At 49.7% G+C, this 21649-nt stretch overlaps 1 protein-coding gene across 1 annotated transcript in view; it reads left to right on the forward strand.

The window, feature by feature from the left end:
* The window catches only part of LOC144596822 (BCL2/adenovirus E1B 19 kDa protein-interacting protein 3-like), a 39391-nt gene that overhangs the window by 4318 nt on the left and 13424 nt on the right, over positions 1-21649 (forward strand). The window contains exon 2 of the mRNA XM_078405699.1: positions 13546-13708. Coding sequence (XP_078261825.1) covers positions 13546-13708 — 163 coding nt within the window. The remainder of the gene's footprint in view (positions 1-13545; positions 13709-21649) is intronic.

Genomic DNA, 21649 nt, shown 5'->3' on the forward strand with positions numbered 1-21649 from the left:
TATTTTCTTTGTTGCTATGTTTCTATGACCGCCCCCAAGTGTCCAAAATAGTACGGCAAGATATATCTAGACAAAATAATATAATATTCAAGAGAGAGCTAGATAGAGCTCTTAAGGATAGCGGAGTCAGGGGGTATGGGGAGAAGGCAGGAACGGGGTACTGATTGAGAATGATCAGCCATGATCACATTGAATGGCGGTGCTGGCGCGAAGGGCCGAATGGCCTCCTCCTGCACCTATTGTCTATTGTTTATTGAAATATGCCAACAGAAACTGGCCTAAACATAAATGGCTCCTACAGTGTATCTGATCTGATTTGCATAGTATGGTAAAACAAGGCTTCTCACGGTACCTCGGTACACGTGACAATAATAAGCCTAAACCATAAATCGCTCTGCCTCAGAGAAGCAGTCAACATAATCAAAGGCGCAGGAAGGAACTGCAGGTGCTGGTTTAAACCAAAGGTAGACATAAAATGCTGGGGTAACTCAGAGGAACAGGCAGCATCTCTGGGGGGAAGGAATGGGTGACGTTTTAGGGCCACGACCCTTCTTAATCGAAGACTTGTCCCACCCCGATCCTTCCTCCTTCTCCCCGCTCCCGTCTGGCAGAAGGTACAGAAGCTTGAAAGCGCGCACCACCAGACTCAGCAACAACTTCTTCCCCTCTGTTATCAGGCTTCTGAACGGCCCTTCCATAAGCTGGGGCACTGTCCGATTCACCTCTACCCCATTGCGGACATTGGACTTTGTCTCTGGGACTGATGCGCTACAATGCTGAGAACTATATTCTGCACTCTGTATCTGCCCCTTTGCTCTACCTGTTGGACTTGAGTTTAACGATTGTAATTGTGTATGGTATTATCTGATCTGTTTGGATAACATGCAAATAGACAGTAGGTGCAGGAGTAGGCCATTCGGTCCTTCGAGCCAGCACCGCCATTCAATGTGATCTTGGCTGATCATCTACAATCAGTACTCCGTTCCTGCCTTTTCCCCATATCCCTTGACTCCGCTATCTTTAAAAGCTCTATCTAACTCTTTTGAAAGCATCCAGAGATTTGGCCTCCACTGCCCTCTGAGGCAGAGAATTCCACAGATTCACAACTCTCTGGGTGAAAAAGTTTTTCCTCACCTCCGTCCTCTGGTTCTGGACTCCCCCAACATTGGGAACATGTTTCCTGCCTCTAACGTGTCCCATCCCTTAATAATCTTATATGTTTCAATAAGATCCCCTCTCATCCTTCTAAATTCCAATGTATACAAACCCAACCGCTCCAGTCTTTCAACATACGACAGTCCCGCCATTCTGGGAATTAACCCACACACCTGTACGTCTTTGGAGTGTGGGAGGAAACCGAAGATCTCGGAGAAAACCCACGCAGGTCACGGGGAGAACGTACAAACTCCGTACAGACGGCGACCCTAGTCGGGATGGAACCCGGGTCTCCGGCGCTGCATTCGCTGTAAGGCAGCAACTCTACCGCTGCGCCACCGTGACCAAACTGTTTTCTTTCATCTTTCCCTCCCCATCAAAATAGCAAAGTCTAATAAATAATAACCAGGCAGTGGGTGAGATCAGTTTTAATTAGTCATTTGGAGTCCAAGACCTGCATGTATCTTTGAGGTGTGATTTGTTGAATATACCGGCTCCCATGCCAATGAAGAGATGCTTCAGTTTTCTTGAAAACAGTGTAAATTATAGATGACGGCTGTTTAGTTTAGAGATACAGCCCTCCATGTACCCGTGCAAATGTCTTTTAAATGTTACTAGACCAAGTGGATCCGTTGGGCCCAAACCTCTCCTGCATTGGTGCAGCATCCTCTCCTCTCTCTTCCCCTCCCTTCCCCTCCCTTCCCCTCCCTTCCCCTCCCTTCCCCTCCCCTCCCCCCCTCCCCCACTCCCCCTCTCCTCCTCTCCCCCCCTCCTTCCCCCCCCCCTCCTCTCCCCCCTCAGCAGCTAGACAATACATGATTACAATCGAGCTATTTGCAGTGTACAGATGCATGATAAGGGAATAACATTTAGTGCGAGGCAAAGTCCGATCAAAGATAGTTCGAGCGTCAACATTGAGACAGGTGGTAGTTCAGCGCTCCTCTCAGGCTTGTGGTAGGATGGTTCAGTTGCATGATAACAGCTGGGAAGAAACATAGAAACATAGAAAATAGGTGCAGGAGTAGGCCATGCGGCCCTTCGAGCCTGCACTGCCATTCAATATGATCCTGGCTGATCATCCAACTCAGTATCCCGTACCTGCCTTCTCTCCATACCCCCTGATCCCTTTAGCCACAAGGGCCACATCTAACTCCCTCTTAAATATAGCCAATGAACTGGCCTCAACTACCCTCTGTGGCAGAGAATTCCACAGATTCACCACTCTTGTGTGAAAAAAAACTTTCTCATCTCGGTCCTAAAAGACTTCCCCCTTATCCTTAAACTGTGACCCCTTGTTCTGGACTTCCCCAACATCGGGAACAATCTTCCCGCATCCAGCCTGTCCAACCCCTTAAGAATTTTGTAAGTTTCTATAATATCCCCCCTCAATCTTCTAAATTCCAGCGAGTACAAGCCGAGTCTATCCAGTCTTTCTTCATATGAAAGATCCTGCCATCCCAGGAAACAATCTGGTGAACCTTCTCTGTGCTCCCTCTATGGCAAGAATGTCCTTCCTCAGATTAGGAGACCAGAAAACTGTACGCAATACTCCAGGTGCGGTCTCACCAATGTCCTGTACAACTGCAGCAGAAACTGTCGCTGAATCTGGAGGTGAACGGAGGGGTAGACTCGATGGGCTGAATGGCCTAATTCTGCTCCTCCTATCACTTGTCAGCTTCTGAACTTGCGCCAGTGCTACAATGCAGCCTGGTCTCTCTGTGTCTGTAACAATTCACTGCGGCTGGTCGCCTGCCATTGTTGTTCGGCCTTTCTCTTTCAGCTCTTGATCCAGAGGATTTGCTAGGCCGCCATTGTACATGAACCTTTGACCCTGCCCCCTGTTTTGAACAGCATTAATCCATCATTTGTCATTTAGCTCTTGGGGCTCAGGGAATCAAGGGATATGGGGAGTGGGGTAAGCAGGAACGGGGTACTGATTGTGGATGATCAGCCATGAAAATATATTGAATGGCGGTGCTGGCTCAAAGGGCCGAAAGGCCTACTCCTGCTCCTTTTTTCAATGTTTCTATGTTTCTATGCTGTTCTTATCCTTACTGGAACATGCTGATCCTGCAGTTTGATCAGCTGGCCTTTAAATGACTCCCACATAGGGTTGCCAACCGTCCCGTATCAGCCTGGACATTCCGTGTTTTGGGCCAAAATTGGTTTGTCCCGTATGGACCGCCCTTGTCCTGTATCAGACCCAGGGGGCGCTGTAGGCCCGGGGGCATTGTAGGCCTGGACACTGTAGGCCTGGACACTGTAGGCCCGGACACTGTAGGCCCGGGGGGCGCTGTAGGCCCGGACACTGTAGGCCCGGACACTTTAGGCCAGGGGGCACCGTAGGCCCGGACACACTGTAGGCCCGGACAGTGTGGGTTCGGACAGTGTGGATCCAGATGCTGTAGGTCCAGACAGTGTAGGTTTGGAGGCCCGGGCATCGCCTAATGGAGGTTGCATAGCCATTAGTGGGGCGGGAGCACGCGGCCGCTGGCTGGGTGAGGTCACCAGGGGCGCGGGGCGGTGATGTCACCTTCTGTCCCTTATATGGGAGTGAGAAAGTTGGCAACCCTATGTAGTCGTGATGCTTGTACATGTCTATGTCAGTCTCATCTTCATGTGATTGTTGACTCATTCTTTGAAGTGGACAACAAAGAGGCCATTCACTTGAACGGCTGCAAAATGAAGGCTCATTCACAATCTGTCCTGGCCTGTCCAACCTCTCCCTGTAGCTCAGGCCCTCAAGTCCTGGCAACATCCTTGTGAATCTTCTTTGCACCTTTTGCAGCTTACTGACATTGGGCAGGTACATGGATGGAACAGGTTTGGAGGGATATGGGCCAAACCCTGGCAGGTGGGACTAGTGTGGCTGGGACATGTTGGTCAGTGTGGGCAAGTTGGGGCATGCTTCCACACTGTGTCACTCTATGGGTGGCTCGGTGGTGCAGTGGTAGAGCTAGTACCTCACAGCGCCAGAGATCCGGGTTCGATCCCTACTACTACGGGCGCTGTCTGTACGGAGTTTGTACGTTCTCCCCGTGACCTGCGTGGATTTTCTCCGCGATCGTCGAATTCCTCCCACACTCCAAAGACGTGCGGGTTTGTAGGTTAACTGGCCTGATGTAAGTGTAAATGGTCCCAAGTGTGTGTGGAGGATAGTGTTAATGTGTGGGGATCGCTAGGCAGTGCGGACTCGGTGGGCCGAAGGGCTTGTTTTTTCACACTGTATCTCTAAACTAAAACTAAAGAATATGAATACAAAAAGGTTTTAGAAGGACATGGATGAAATGCCCTTTGGTTACATTCTGTGATTTCATGCTAATCTTTGCTCCCCTGAACAAGTTTTAATCCATGAAATGGCTCAGTTCTGTCCTTGTTATTGAAAAGGAGGGAGGTGGTTTAAGATTTGCCAGGAGTTTTAACAGCGCTGCTTTCCAGTTTGGCTAAATTTGTGATGTCTGCACTCGGAAGCCTCTGAGTGCCAATGACATAATTTGTGCAACTGGCTGGTGGCTCAGTCATATAAATAAACTTCATTAACATCAATGATGCCATTGCTGTGACATTGGTCGATTCGAGGATCACACTACCTCACCAGCTCCAAACACAGGCGAAGCAACTAGACAGAGCAAGCAAGCAGGCCGCTGAATTGGCAACCCTGTCCGTCTCCCCAACCCTTCGTTCTTCCCCTCCCACGGGCACACTGTGGCCGGTGTGCACGTGCGTGTGTGCACGTGTGCCAGCTACAACATATTTCCAAATAGATGAGTTGGTTGAAGCAGGTACTGTGGGCGGCACGGTGGCGCAGCGGTAGAGTTGCTGCCTTACAGCGAATGCAGCGCCGGAGACTCGGGTTCGATCCCGACTACGGGCGCCGTCTGTACGGAGTTTGTACATTCTCCCCGTGACCCGCGTGGGTTTTCTCCGAGATCTTCGGTTTCCTCCCACACTCCAAAGACGTACAGGAATGTAGGTCAATTGACTGGGTAAAATGTAAAAATTGTCCCTAGTGGGTGTAGGATAGTGTTAATGTGTGGGGATCGCTGGGCGGCGTGGACTCGGTGGGCCGAAGGGCCTGTTTCCATGCTGTATCTCTAAATCTAACTCTAAATCTAAAATCCTGACCACGTGTGCAGTCTGCACGGAGTCTGTACATTCTCCCCGTGACCTGAGTGGATTTTGCACAGGTGAACACAAGAACACAAGGACACAAGAAAATAGGAGCAGGAGTAGGCCAACCGGCCCCTCGAGCCCACTCCGCCATTCAATACGATCATGGCTGATCCTATCATATCATATCATATATATACAGCCGGAAACAGGCCTTTTCGGCCCACCAAGTCTGTGCCGCCCAGCGATCCCCGTACATTAACACTATCCTACACCCACTAGGGACAATTTTTACATTTACCCAGCCAATTAACCTACATACCTGTACGTCTTTGGAGTGTGGGAGGAAACCGAAGATCTCGGAGTAAACCCACGCAGGTCACGGGGAGAACGTACAAACTCCTTACAGTGCAGCACCCGTAGTCAGGATCGAACCTGAGTCTCCGGCGCTGCATTCGCTGTAAAGCAGCAACTCTGCCGCTGCGCTACCGTGCCGCCCTACCCCAACCCCCTTCCCATTATCGCCCTTCTTCCCACCCAAAAGAACCGTGTGATCTCCTGGGAGAGGCGGAAAACCGGATAAAAACCCAGGCCAATTTGGGAAAAAAATCCGGGAAATTCTTCTCCGACCCCAAGCTCGGCGATCGAAACTTGTCCAGGAGATTACTCAGGTCTTACTATACTAACAATAGCTCATGTCCACTTCCCTGCCCGCTCCCCGTAACCCCTAATTCCCTTGTCTATTAAAACACAATCTATTTCTGTTTTAAATTTATTTAACGTTCCTGCTTCCACAGCTCCCTGAGGCAGCGAATTCCACAGACTAACCACCCTCTGAGTGAAGAAGTTTCTCCTCATCTCAGTTTTAAAAGTGCCCCCTCTTATTCTAAGACTATGCCCCCTAGTTCTGGTCTCCCCCATCATCGGAAACATCTTTAGCGCATCCACCCGATCAAGGCCCCTCACGATCTTATACGTTTCAATAAGATCGCCTCTCATTCTTCTGAACTCCAATGAGAAAAGTCCCAACCTACGTAACCTTTCCTCATATGTCAACCCCCTCATCCCTGGAATTAACCGTGCTTTGATTTCCTCCCACACTCTAATGATGTCCATGTTTCCAGGTTAATTTGGCTTCGGTTATAAAACTGTAACTTGTCCCCAGTGCGTAGGGTAATGCTAGTGTGTGGGGATCGCTGGGCGGCGCGGACTCGGGGGGCCGCAGGGCCTGTTTCCGCGCCGTATCGCTGAAGTTTAAAGATTCTCGGCCTCTTCTACTATTATTGGTCTTCCACATCCAATGAGAAGAGTGGAGATTCAGGGAACTGCAGGTGCTGGAATCTTGAGAAGAACAAAAAGTGCAGGAGGAAGTCCACAAGCCTGGCAGCATCTCTGGAGGACATTGAGAGGCTAGGTTTTTGTATTGGGATCCCTGTCTCTACACTGTTATTGGAACATCCTGTGGTCTGTTATTCTGTATTTGTTGATGTTTTTTTGCACCACAGTACACTGTGTATTTCCACGTTAAAAATAATTCTGAGCAAAACACAGAGTGGTGGTGTATTTGGAACGAGCTGCCAGAGGAGGTGGTTGAGGGGGGTACTATAACAGCATTTAAAAGACACTTGGGCAGGTACATGGACTGTTTAGTTTAGTGTATTGTCACGTATACTGAGGCACGGTGGCGCAGCGGTAGAGTTGCTGCCTTACAGCACCAGAGACCCAGGTTCGATCCCGACTACGGGTGCTGTCTGTCAGGAGATTGTACGTTCTCCCCGTGACCTGCGTGGGTTTCCTCCCACACTCCAAACACGTGCAGGTCTGTAGGTTAATTGGCTTCGGTAAAGATTGTCACTCGTGCATAGGATAGTGCTGGTGTGCGGGGATCGCTGGGCAGCACGGGCTCGGTGGGCCGAAGGGCCTGTTTCCACGCTGTATCACTAAAACTATAGTTGTCGATTGGCAAGTTAGAAACATAGAAACATAGAAAATAGGTGCAGGAGTAGGCCATTCGGCCCTTTGAGCCTGCACCGCCATTCAATATGATCACGGCTGATCATCCAACTCAGTATCCCTTACCTGCCTTCTCTCCATACCCCCCTGATCCCTTTAGCCACCAGTTGATTGTTTCTGTGTCCATACGAGCAGAGTTTCACATGAATGGCCTACTCCTGCACCTATTGTCTATTGTCTCGACCCGAAATGTCACCTATTCCATTTTCTCCAGAGACGCTGCCTGACCCGCTGAGTTGCTCCAGCACTCTGTGTCTATCTAAACGATCAAGCTAATTCTGTCTAATCCCAGTTTTGCATCCACTCCCGCTACACACTGGGGGCAATTTACCGAAGCCAATTAAGCCCACAAACCCGCGCGTCTTTGGGATGAGGGCAGAAAACCAGAGCACCCAGAGAAAAAGCCGTGCCGTCACAGGGACAGCCTACAAACTCCACGCAGACAGCACCTGAGGTCGGGATGGAACCGAGGTCTCTGGCGCTGTGAGACAATAGACAATAGGTGCAGGAGGAGGCCATTCGGCCCTTCGAGCCAGCACCGCCATTCAATGTGATCATGGCTGATCATTCTCAATCAGTACCCCGTTCCTGCCTTCTCCCCATACCCCCTGACTCCGCTATCCTTAAGAGCTATATCTAGCTCTCTCTTGAATGCATTCAGAGAATTGGCCTCCACTGCCTTCTGAGGCAGATAATTCCACAGATTCACAACTCTCTGACTGAAAAAGTTTTTCCTCATCTCCGTTCTAAATGGCCTACCCCCTTATTCTTAAACTGTGGCCCCTGGTTCTGGACTCCCCCAACATTGGGAACATGTTTCCTGCCTCTAACGTGTCCAACCCCTTAATAATCTTATACGTTTCGATAAGATCCCCTCTCATCCTTCTAAATTCCAGTGTATACAAGCCTAGTCGCTTGTATACCCCATGGGGTTTAAAGGGGGTGCAGGAACCCATGAGTTCAATGATAGTGCGCCTTGTGTCCAACCGTCGAGATTCCCAACAGTGGCCCAGCGGTAGAGTTGCTGCCTCACAGCGCCAGAGACCTGGGTTCCATCCCGACTACGGGTGCTGCCTGTACGCGGTTTGCACATTCTCTCCGTGACCTGCGTGGGTTTTCTCCAGGCCCTCCGGTTTCCTCCCACACTCCAAAGACGTGTGGGTGTGCAGGTTAATTGTCCACCGTAAATTGTTCCGGGTGTGTTGGATAGAACTAGTGAACGGGGTGATCGCTGGTCGGCGTGGACCCGTTGGGACGAAGGGACCGTTTCCCCGCTGTGTCTCTATAAAGTCTAAAGAGAGAGCTCAGATATAATTTTCATAGTTTAGAACACAAAGTGCTGGAGTAACTCAGTGGGTCAGGCAGCATGCAGCTACTCCTAGAACTCCAGAGGACTGGGCAATGTTTCTGGGTCAGACGCTTAGCTTTAGTTTAGAAAATACAACGTGGAAACAGGTCCTTTGGCCCACGGAGGCCCCATCGACCAAGGATCATCCACACTAGTTCTATCCTACACACTAGCGACAATTTTCAGAAGCCAATCAACCTGCAAACCTGCACGTTTAGTTTAGAGATACAGCGTGGAAACAGGCCCTTCGGCCCACCGGGTCCGCGCCGCCCAGCGATCCCTGCACATTAACCCTATCCTACACCCACTAGGGACAATTTTTACATTTACCAAGCCATTCAAGAGAGAGCTAGATAGGATAGCGGAGTCAGGGGGTATGGGGAGAAGGCAGTAACGGGGTACTGATTGAGAATGATCAGCCATGATCACATTGAATAGTGGTGCTGGCTCGAAGGGCCGAATGGCCTCCTCCTGCACCTATTGTCTATTGTCACTTTAACTCCACCTCCCATTACCACACTGACCTTTCACTTTCAGAGTGCGGCCCAGATCAGATTGGAGGGGCAGCACCTCGTATCTTGCTTGGGCAGCTTACACCAAGCCCAGTGGTGTGAGCATTGACCTCCAACTTCAAGTAACCCTTGCTTTCCCTCTCTCTCCATCCCCTCCCCCTTCCCTAGTTCTCCGACCAGTCGGACTGTCCCGCCGATTACATGTTATCTCTGCGCTTTGTTGCCACTTTCTCCTAGCTGTGCACTGTGGACGGCTCGATTGTAATCGTGTATTGTCTTTCCACCGGCTGGCTAGCACGCAACAGCTCCGTGCAGTTTAACTTATTGCACAGTGAAAAGGTTTTGTTGCGTGCTAACCAGTCAGCGGAAAGACAATGCATGATTACAATTGAGCCGTCCGCAGTGTATAGGGACGTGATAAGGGAATAAGGTTTAGTGCGAGGTAAAGCCAGTAAAGTTCAATCAAAAATGGTGCAAGAGGTCACCAATGAGGTCGATAGTAGTTCAGCACTGCTCCCTGGTTGTGGTAGGGTGGTTCAGTTGCCTGATAACAGCCGGGAAGAAAGTGTCCCTGAATCTGGAGGTGTGCATTTTCGCACTTCAATAGTCAATAGTCGTTTATTTGTGGAGTGAAATGAAACATTATCCGCAGTTGAACAATAAGACCTATAAGAATAATCAATAAAAATGCAATAACACATACAATCATATACTAACACCAAACAAAAGGAAACATCCATCACAGTGAGTCTCCTCCAGTCCCCTCCTCACTGTGATGGAAGGCCACAATGTCTTTTCTCTTCCCCTGCCGCCTTCTCCCGCGGTCAGGCTGTTGAATTTGCCACGTCGGGGCGGTCGGGGCTCTATTTGCTATGTCCACGTTTCTATGTAACTTTGTCAGCGCCGTTGGTGGCTGCTATTTGTATACCTTGGGTATTCAAGCAAATAATCTCACTGTGCCAAAAGATAATAGACAATAGGTGCAGGAGTAGGCCATTCTACCCTTCGAGCCAGCACCGCCATTCAATGTGATCATGGCTGATCATTCACAATTAGTACCCCGTTCCTGCCTTCTCCCCATACCCCCTGACTCCGCTATCCTTAAGAGCTCTATCTAGCTCTCTCTTGAATGCATTCAGAGAATTGGCCTCCACTGCCTTCTGAGGCAGAGAATTCCACAGATTCACAACTCTCTGACTGAAAACGTTGGATCCTATACATGGATAGGACAGGTTTGGAGGGATATGGACCAAGCGCAGGCAGGTGGGACTAGTGTGGATGAGACAAAAAAACATAGAAACATAAAAAATAGGTGCAGGAGGAGGACATTTGGCCCTTCATTGTGATCATGGCTGATCATTCACAATCAGTAACCCGTGCCTGCCTTCTCCCCACATCCCTTGATTCCGCTAGCCCCGAGAGCTCTGTCTAACTCTCTCTTAAATTCATCCAGTGAATTGGCCTCCACTGCCCTCTGCGGCAGAGAATTCCACAAATTCACAACTCTCTGGGTGAAAAAGTTATTTCTCATCTCAGTTTTAAATGGCCTCCCCTTTATTCTTAGACTGTGGCCCCTGGTTCTGGACTCGCCCAACATTGGGAACATTTTTCCTGCATCAAGCTTGTCCAGTCCTTTTATAATTTTTATACCTTTCTATAAGCTCCATTAGAAACATAGAAACATAGAGAAAAGGTGCAGGGGAAGGGAACTGTAAAATTCTCTCTCCCGAACGGAGACGCGACCTTTGTTTCTGTGTCGTGTCTCCCGACGTTGAAGCCCCCGCCGAGCGGTGAAAGGTCCGCGGCGGGCCGACCCAAGCCCCGCGATTCGGGGCGGGCGAAGACGCTGTCGCTGCCGCTGCCGGAGTTCCCGATGTCGGCCCCCACCCAGGGGCCTGCGGGCTTCCGACGTCCACGCGGCCCGCGCCGGAGCCTCCGGAGACGAGTCACAGCCGCTCCCGCAGCATCCGAAGGCAGCCAGCGCCGCAGGTGGTGAGTCCGGGCCGCGGGCTCTGCGAACCAGAGCCCAGGTGGTCCCAGGTGCATGGCCGGTGGTAGGCCGCAGCGGGACCGGAGACACGACACAGAAACAAAGGTCGCGTCTCCGTTCGGGAGAGAGAATTTTACAGTTCCCTTCCCCTCCCCCCTCCCCCCCCCCCCTCCTGTACCTCTTGTCCGATGGGAGAGGGGAGAAGAGGGAGTGGCCGGGGTGAGACTGGTCCTTGATGATGCTGCTGGCCTTGCAGAGGCAGCGCGAGGTGTAGATGGAGTCAGTGGAAGGGAGGTTGGTTTGTGTGATGGTCTGGGCTGCGAACACAATTCGATGTATTTTCTTGCGGACTTGGATGGAGCTGTTCCCAAACCGAGCTGTGATGCGTCCTGATGATGCATCTTTGGCCCACAATGCTTGTGTGGAACATGATGCAACATGATGCAAGTCTTATCTACGGGCATAATAATGATAGTTTAGTTCAGTTTATTATTGTCACGTGTACCGAGGTGCAGTGAAAAGCTTTTTTGTTGCGTGCTATCCAGAAAAAGCAGGAACGGGGTACTGATTTTAGACGATCAGCCATGATCATATTGAATGGCGGTGCTGGCTCGATGGACCGAATGGCCTACTCCTGCACCTATTTTCTAATGTTTCCATGATTCCATCAGTTTGAAGAAGGGTCTCGACCCGAAACGTCACCCATTCCTTCTCTCCTGAGATGCTGCCTGACCTGCTGAGTTACTCCAGCATTTTGTGAAATAAATACCATTGATTTGTACCGGCATCTGCAGTTATCTTCCAACATTACAAAGCTTCACAACTGAAAGACATGCTGTTAAGTGCAAAACATGAACCCGATGTTGGGGGAGTCCAGAACCAGGGGCCACAGTTTAAGAATAAGGAGTCGGCCATTTAGAACGGAGATTAGGAAAAGCTTTTTCAGTCAGAGAGTTGCGAATCTGTGGAATTCTCTGCCTCAGAAGGCAGTGGAGGCCAATTCTCTGAATGCATTCAAGAGCGAGTTAGATAGAGCTTTGAGGGGTAACGGAATCAAGGGGTATGGGGAGAAGGCAGGCATGGTGTACTGATTGTGGATGATCAGCCATGATCACATTGAATGGTGGTGCTGGCTCGAATGGCTTCCTCCTGCACCTATTTGCTATGTCCACGTTTCTATGTAACTTTGTCAGCGCCGTTGGTGGCTGCTATTTGTATACCTTGGGTATTCAAGCAAATAATCTCACTGTGCCAAAAGATAATAGACAATAGGTGCAGGAGGAGGCCGTTCTACCCTTCGAGCCAGCACCGCCATTCAATGTGATCATGGCTGATCATTCACAATCAGTACCCCGTTCCTGCCTTCTCCCCATACCCCCTGACTCTGCTCTCCTTAAGAGCTCTATCCAGCTCTCTCTTGAATGCATTCAGAGAATTGGCCTCCACTGCCTTCTGAGGCAGAGAATTCCACAGATTCACAACTCTCTGACTGAAAACGTTGGATCCTATACATGGATAGGACAGGTTTGGAGGGATATGGACCAAGCGCAGGCAGGTGGGACTAGTGTGGATGAGACAAAAAAACATAGAAACATAAAAAATAGGTGCAGGAGGAGGACATTTGGCCCTTCATTGTGATCATGGCTGATCATTCACAATCAGTAACCCATGCCTGCCTTCTCCCCACATCCCTTGAGTCCGCTAGCCCCGAGAGCTCTGTCTAACTCTCTCTTAAATTCATCCAGTGAATTGGCCTCCACTGCCCTCTGCGGCAGAGAATTCCACAAATTCACAACTCTCTGGGTGAAAAAGTTATTTCTCATCTCAGTTTTAAATGGCCTCCCCTTTATTCTTAGACTGTGGCCCCTGGTTCTGGACTCGCCCAACATTGGGAACATTTTTCCTGCATCAAGCTTGTCCAGTCCTTTTATAATTTTTATACCTTTCTATAAGCTCCATTAGAAACATAGAAACATAGAGAAAAGGTGCAGGAGGAGGCAATTCGGCCTTTCGAGCCAGCACCGCCATTCAATGTGATCATGGCTGATCATTCTCAATCAGTACCCCGTTCCTGCCTTCTCCCCATACCCCCTGACTCTGCTATCCTTAAGAGCTTATCTAGCTCTCTCTTGAATGCATTCCGAGAATTGGCCTCCACTGCCTTCTGAGGCAGAGAATTCCACAGATTTACAACTCTCTGACTGAAAAAGTTACTGGAGGGCCTTTTTCAATAGACAATCGGTGCAGGAGGAGGCCATTCGGCCCTTCGAGCCAGCACCACCATTCATTGTGATCGTGGCTGGCCGGTGTTGGCAAGTTGGGCCGGAGGGCATGTTTCCATGCTGTATCACTCTGTGACTCCACGTGACAAGGTCTTCCATTCCATTGAACCTTGTGCCACCTTTCTCTCGTTGCAGGCTCGTGGGTGGAGGTGGACTACAGTGGTCAGAGTGGACCGCGTGCACTGGAACACGTGCCATCCTCCAGCTCCATCCACAACGGAGAGATGGAGAAGATCCTGCTGGACGCCCAGCACGAGTCGGAGAGGAACAGCTCGCGGGCAAGCTCGCACTGCGACAGGTGACCCAACGCGTCATCCCCGGCCTCGCTTCCCGCAATGGCGGTCCGCTCTGTATTTTGGCAGACACAACACCGAGAACAACTCCATTCGCAAACAGGCCCTTCGGCCCACCGAGTCATTAGTAGGCGTCCGCAAATTGTAAAGTGTTCGCTGGCCGACACGGACTCGGCGGGCCGAAGGGCCTGTTTCCGAATGGGCCAAGCGCAGGAAGGCAAGTGGGACTAGTGTAGATGGGACGTGTGTAGCGGAAAAAAACCCCATGCAGATCCTGGTTTAAATCGAAGGTAGGCACAAAAAAGCTGGAGTAACTCAGCGGGTCAGGCAGCATCTCTGGAGAGAAGGAACGGGTAACGTTTCGGGTCGAGACCCTTCTTCAGACTGATGTCAGGGGAGGGGGCTGGAAAAAGGCAGGATGTAGTCGGAGACAGGAAGACTGGTGGGAGAACTGGGGAGGGGAGAGAGAGGGGAAGTAGGGACCATCTGAAGTTAGAGAAGTCAATGTTCATACAGCTGGGGTGTAAACTACCCAAGCGAAATATGAGGTGCTGTTCCTCCAATTTGCGCTGGGCCTCACTCTGACAATGGAGGAGGCCCATGACAGAAAGGTCAGACTGGGAGTGGGAGGGGGAGTTGAAGTGCTCAGCCACTGGGAGATCAGGTAGGATGAGACGGGCTGAGCGGAGGTGTTGAGCAAAACGATCACCGAGCCTGTATTTGGTCAGTAACCCCGTGCCTGCCTTCTCCCCATATCCCTTGATTCCACTAGCCCCTAGAGCTCTATCTAACTCTCTTTTAAATTCATCCAGCGAATCGGCCTCCACTGCCCTCTGTGGCAGAGAATTCCACAAACTCACAACTCTCTGGGTGAAAAACTTTTTTCTCACCTCAGTTTTAAATGGCCTCCCCTTTATTCTTAGACTGTGGCTCCTGGTTCTGGACTCCCCCAACATTGGGAACATTGTCAGAGGTTACGGGGAGAAGGCAGGAGAATGGGGTTAGGAGGGAGAGATAGATCAGCCATGAATGAATGGCAGAGTAGACTGCCCTTCTGCAGTTGTACAGGGCCCTAGTGAGACTGCACCTGGAGTACTGTGTGCAGTTGTACAGGGCCCTAGTGAGGCCGCACCTGGAGTACTGTGTGCAGTTTTGGTCTCCAAATTTGAGGAAAGATATTCTTGCTATTGAGGGCGTGCAGCGTAGGTTTACTAGGTTAATTCCCGGAATGGCGGGACTGTCATATGTTGAAAGACTGGAGCGACTAGACTTGTGTACACTGGAATTTAGAAGGATGAGAGGGGATCTTATCGAAACGTATAAGATTATTAAGGGGTTGGACAAGTTAGATGCAGGAAACATGTTCCCAATGTTGGGGGAGTCCAGAACCAGGGGCCACAGTTTACGAATAAGATCAGCCACGATTGAATGGCGGAGTGGACTCGATGGGCCTTATGGCCTAACTTTACTCCTATCACATGACCTTATGAGCTTTCCAAGATGCTGTATAAGACTTTAGAGATACTGGCCCTTCGGCCCACTGCGTCGATGCTGACCAGAGATCCTACACGCTAACTCTATCCTACTGGGGACAATTTACAATTTTTACCAACGCCAATTGACCTACAAGCCTGTAAGTCTTCGGAGCGTGGGAGGAAACCGGAGCACCCGGAGAAAAAAACCCAGGCAGGTCACGGGGAGAAGGGGAGAAACGCCGTACAGACGGGCACCGGTAGTCAGGATTGAACCCGGGTCTCTGGCGCCACGAGTCTGTTGTTCTACTCGTTGTGCCACGGTGCCACCCACGTTCTAGGGATGTGAAAAGATATCAAATAAATGAAACATTGTGAGTAAAAACTCATAGTGCTGTGGGAGCTCCTCAGGCGTGTGGACGGAATGGACAGACAACGATTCGGTTCAGTTTAGGTGGACACAACATTCTGGAGTAACCTTGGGACAAAGATATGAAAGACTGGAGCGACTGGGCTTGTATACACTGGAATTTAGAAGGGATCTTATCGAAACATATAAGATTATTAAGGGGTTGGACACGTTAGAGGCAGGAAACATGTTCCCAATGTTGGGGGAGTCCAGAACAAGGGGCCACAGTTTAAGAATAAGCGGTAGGCCATTTAGAACTGAGATGAGGAAAAACTTTTTCAGTCAGAGAGTTGTGAATCTGTGGAATTCTCTGCCTCAGAAGGCAGTGGAGGCCAATTCTCTGAATTCATTCAAGAGAGAGCTAGATAGAGCTCTTAAGGATAGCGAAGTCAGGGGGTATGGGGAGAAGGCAGGAACGGGGTACTGATTGAGAATGATCAGCCATGATCACATTGAATGGCGGTGCTGGCTTGAAGGGCCGAATGGCCTCCTCCAGCACCTATTGTCTATTGTCTATTGTCTATATCTACCAAATCATGAGAGGAATAGATCGGGTAGATGCACAGAGTCTCTTGCCCAGAATAGGGGAATCGATGACCAGAGGACATAGGTTCAAGGTGAAGGGGAAAAGATTTAAAAGAAATCCGAGGGGTGACTTTTTCACACAAAGGGTGGTGGGTGTATGGAACGAGCTGCCAGAGGAGGTAGTTGAGGCAGGAACTATAACAATATTTAAGAAAAAGTTGGACAGGTGCATAGACAGATAGGATTCATAGAAAAATAGGTGCAGGAGGAGCCATTCGAGCCATTGTGATCATGGCTGATCATCCACAATCAGTATCTTGTGCCTGCCTTCTCCCCATATCCCTTGATTCCATTAGCCCCTGGAGCTTTATCTAACTCTCATAGGACAGGTACATGGATAGGACAGGTGTGGGGGGTTATGGACCGGGCGCAGGCAGGTGAGACTAGGGTAGCTGGGACATTGTTGGCAGGTGTGGGCAAGTTGGGCCGAAAGGCCTGTTTCCACACTAAATCACTCTGTGACTCTGTGACTCTAAAGAATGTTTTCTTTTTCTCTCTGTCCGCTGGCAAATGATCAGAAAGTTATCCGAGTGATTGTGACTGCGTTTGGCACTTGTTTGAAGCCAAGTCCCGGCTTGTTGCAAAGCCGGTCTCACTGCCCTTGTCAAAGCAGGGAATTAGAGGCAGGAATAAAACCCCACCCCGTGAGTCTGACAAGCTCTGACAGACTGCTGAACGCATCACTTTTCCATGGCTTCCAGCGATGGACCGCGCTGTCGTGAGAAATTAAAAGGGCCACGAAATATTGAAGGCAGAGAGGGTACTTCAGTCGGCAGTGACCATTAAATTCAGAATTAAAGGACGTTCCTTTAGGAAGGAGATGAGGAGAAATTTCTTTCATCGTGGCCTGGATAGAGCGGATGAGGAGAGGATGTTTCCACCAGTGGGAGAGTCTAGGACCAGAGGGCATAGCCTCAGAATTAAAGGACGTTCCTTTAGGAAGGAGATGAGGAGGAATTTCTTTAGTCAGAGGGCGGTGAATCTGTGGAGGCCAAGTCAATGGGTTTTTAAAGGCAGAGCTAGATAGATTCTTGATTAGTACGGGTTTCGGGGGTTACGGGGAGAAGGCAGGAGAATGGGGTTCGGAGGGAGAGACCGTATGACCATATAAGAGTCGAGAGGAGTTAAGGGTCAGGAGGATGCTGTCCTAGTGCATCAGTCACTGAAAGGAAGCATGCAGGTACAGTAGGCAGTGAAGAAAGCCAATGGAATGTTGGCCTTCATAACAAGAGGAGTTGAGTATAGGAGCAAAGAGGTCCTTCTGCAGTTGTACAGGGCCCTAGTGAGACCGCACCTGGAGTACTGTGTGCAGTTTTGGTCTCCAAATTTGAGGAAGGATATTCTTGCTATTGAGAGCGTGCAGGTGGGACTAGTGTAGCTGTGACGTGTTGGACGGTGTGGGCAAGTTGAGCTGAAGGGCCTGCTTGCCACGCTGTTATTAGATCTGAGGCTCTATTAAAATCAAGAGTATTCAATTGTCAGAAATGTGGAACTGTAAACGCCGGTTTACAAATAAGCCCAAAGTGCTGGAGTAACTCTGTGGGTCAGGCAGCATCTCTGGAAGACGTGGCTCGGTGACTTTTCCGTCAGGAAGTTTCTTCAGGCTTTTTGTCGTAGGGGGGGGGGGGGGAGAAATCTGGAAAAGAGTTCGGGGGGTGGGGGGGGGTGGGGCGGGATAAAAGATAAACACAAAGTGCAGGAGTAATTCGGCGGGTCAGGCAGCATCTCTGGAGAAAAAGGACGGGTGACTTTTCGAGATGGGGGCCCTTCGTCAGACTCGGTTCCTGACCCGCTGAGTTACTCCAGCACTTAGTGCATATCTTTGGTACAAACCAGCATCAGCAGTTTCTACATAGTGGGTGGGATACAACCTGGCGAGTGATAGGTGGATACAGGTGAGGGGCGGGCTTGGGGAGTGGTGGGGGGGGGGGCGAGGGGAGGGGTTGATTGGCAGATGGGTGGACAAATTGGAGATGAAAAGAAAACAAAAGGACCGTCAGATCGGGAGAGAAGTGGAGTGAAATGTGAAGCCAGAGGAAAGGATAGAGGTAGAAGAGGACGGGGGGGGGGGGGGGGGGGAGAGGGAGAACAAACTCTATCTTGGAACATGCGACAGTAATACACCAATCTTAGAAACATCGAAAATAGGTGCAGGAGGAGGCCATTCGGCCCTTCGAGCCAGAACCGCCATTCATTGTGATAATGGCTGATCAAGCACAATCAGTAACCCGTGCCTGCCTTCTCCCCATGTCCCTTGATTCCGCTGGCCCCTAGAGCTCTATCTAAACTCTCTTTTAAATTAATTTTTTTTTTAAATTAATTTTGTTTTTTTTATTCCGGTGCAATGAAACTCTCAAAGTGCTGGAGTGACCCAGCGGGTCCAACACTGTGTGTGTTTAATTGTCATCCCAGGAATACAGCAATGAAATTGTTATGTAGTATTGGTTCATTATTGTCATGTGTACTGAGACATAGTTTGTTGCATGCTATACAATCAAATTAGATAATATTATAATGTAGATAGTGAAGAGACCTAATAGAAACATAGAAACATAGAAAACAGGTGCAGGAGGAGGCCATTTGGCCCTTCGAGCCAGCACCGCCATTCATTGTGATCATGGCTGATCGTCCCCAATCAATACCCCGTGCCTGCCTTCTCCCCATATCCCTTGATTCCACTAGCCCCTAGAGCTCTATCTAACTCTCTCTGTTAAATCTATCCAGTGATTTGGCCTCCACTGCCCTCTGCGGCAGAGAATTCCACAAATTCACAACTCTCTGGGTGAAAAAGTTTTTCCTCACCCCAGTTTTAAATAGCCTCCCCTTTATTCTAAGTGTGATTAGTGTTGTGGCTCAGGGTTCAGTGCTGGGCCTGTTACTGTTTGTCATCTACAGTATATCAATGATTTGGGTGAGAATGTACGTGGTATAATTAGCAAGTTTGCAGATGACACAAAAGTGGGTGGTTTTGCAGATAATGAAGAGTGTTGTGAACGATTGCAACAGGATCTGGATCGATGGGCCATGGGGGCGGAGGAATGGTTGGTGGAATTTTAATACAGAGAAGTGTGAGGTATAGAGATGTATAAAATCATGAAAGAAATAGATTGGGTAAATGCACAGAATCTCTTGCCCAGAGGAGAGGAATCGAGAACCAGAGGACACAGGTTTAAGGTGAGGGGTGGGGGCAGATTTAATAGGAATCTGAGGGGCATTTTTCTTTACACACAATGGGTGGAAACGAGTTGCTGGAGGAGGTAGTTGGGGCAGGTACTGCCATAATGTTTAAGAGACAGTTAGACAGGGAATCGAGGACCGTAGGTTTAAGGTGAGAGGAGCAAAAAAAATTATAAGGATCTGTGGAGTAACTTTTTCATGCAAAGGTTGATGGATGTGTGGAACGGGACAGGGATAGGACAGGTTTGAAGGGATATGGGCCAAACGCAGGAAAGTGTGACTAGTGTAGATCGGAAGTGTTGGTCGGTGTGGGGAAGTTGGACCGAAGGGCCTGTTTCCACACTGTATCTCTCTGTGACTCTGTACATGAGTACACTCAAGCCAAACACAAGCACCTGATGCAACACCTGTCCCTTTACCTCCCCCCTCGACTCTATCCTGCACCTCCTCCAACCTCATCTACTGTATCCGCTGTTCCAGGTGTCAGCTTCTCCACATCGGTGAGACCAAGTGCAGGCTCGGTGATCGTTTCGCTGAATTCCTCCGCTCAGTCCGTCTTAAGCCAACCTGATCTCCCGGTGGCTCAGCACTTCAACTCCCCCTCCCACTCCCAGTCTGACCTTTCTGTCCTGGGCCTCCTCCATCGTCAGAGTGAGGCCCAGCGCAAATTGGAGGAACAGCACCTCATATTTCGCTTGGGCAGTTTACACCCCACCGGTATGAACATTGACTTCTCTAACTTCAGATAGTCCCTGCTTTCCCTCTGCATCCCCTCCTCCTTCCCAGTTCTCCCACCAGTCTTCCTGACTCCGACTACATCCTACCTTTGTCCCGCTCCCTTCCCTGACATCAGTCTGAAGAAGGGTCTCGACCCGAAACGTCACCCATTCCTTCTCTCCCGAGATGCTGCCTGACCCGCTGAGTTACTCCAGCATTTTGTGTCTACCTTCGATTTAAACCAGCATCTGCAGTTTTTTATCCTTCAAACAACAGCACAACAGGTGTCGAAGAGAAAAATACCAGAGTGCAGAATATAATGTTACCACATTATAGCCTAACAATTATAGTGTAACAATTAGGTGCTCTAATAAATCCTCACTTCCTGCAGCTTTACGATCTCATTAACGCAACGCGTCAAATAAATGCACATAATTGCTATAATTAAACATGATTAAAGAAAAAGTCCTGTGACCTCTGAAGATATTAACGGGCAGGAATATCTGTGATTGTAAGTGGTGTTAAATGGACAGAACTGTGGTTTATAAATTCATACGTTTAGTAGGTTTTGGTGGGGTCAATGAAACTTATAGAATGATGAAAGGCATGGATAGAGTGGATGTGGAGAGGATGTTTCCACTGGTGGGAGAGTCCAGGACCAGAGGGCACAGCCTCAGAATTAAAGGGCGCACTTTTAGAAAGGAGGTGAGGAGGAACTTCTTTAGTCAGGGGGTGGTTAATCTGTGGAACTCATTGCCACAGAGGGCTGTGGAGGCCAAGTCAGTGGATATTTTTAAGGCAGAGTCAGACAAATTCTTGATTAGAACGGGTGTCAAGGGAGGAAAATGGGATTAGGAGGCAGAGATCAGCCATGATTGAATGGCGGAGTGGACTCGATGGGCCGAATGGCCTAATTCCACCCCTGCAACTTGTGAAGTTCGAGGAGCAGAATTAGGCCATTCGGCCCATCAAGTCTACTCCGCCATTCAATCCGGGCTGATCTATCTCTCTCTCCCAACCCCATTCGCCTGCCTTCTCCCCGTAACCCCTGACACCCTTGCTAATCAAGAACCTATCAATCTCCACCTTGGAAACTATCCATTGACTTGGCCCCCAGAGCCGTCTGTGGTAATGAACACCATAGATTCACCACCCTCTGACTAAAGAAATTCCATCTGATCTCCTTTCTAAAGGAACGTTCTTTTATTCTGAGGTTTGTGACCCTCTGGTCCTAGACTCTCCCACCAGTGGAAACATCCTCTCCACATCCACTCCATCCAGGCCGCTCACTATTCTGTACGTTTGAATGAGGTCCCCCCTTCATCCTTCTAAACTCCAACTGACGCTGCTGCCGAGTGGACCATGGGCCGGACACCTCAACGACCTCCTCCGGCAGCTCGTTCCGTACACCCACCACCCTTTGTGTGAAAAAGTTACCCCTGGGGCAACTCCGGACGAGGTAGTTGAGGCTGGGACTTTCGCAGCGTTTAAGAAGCATTCAGACAGGTACATGGATAGGACAGGTTTGGAGGGGTATGGGTCAAACGGGGGCAGGTGGGACTAGTGTAGCTGGCATCTAGCCTTAT

This window comes from Rhinoraja longicauda, chromosome 1 (assembly GCF_053455715.1).
Source record: "Rhinoraja longicauda isolate Sanriku21f chromosome 1, sRhiLon1.1, whole genome shotgun sequence".
Classification (NCBI taxonomy): Eukaryota; Metazoa; Chordata; class Chondrichthyes; order Rajiformes; family Arhynchobatidae; genus Rhinoraja; species Rhinoraja longicauda.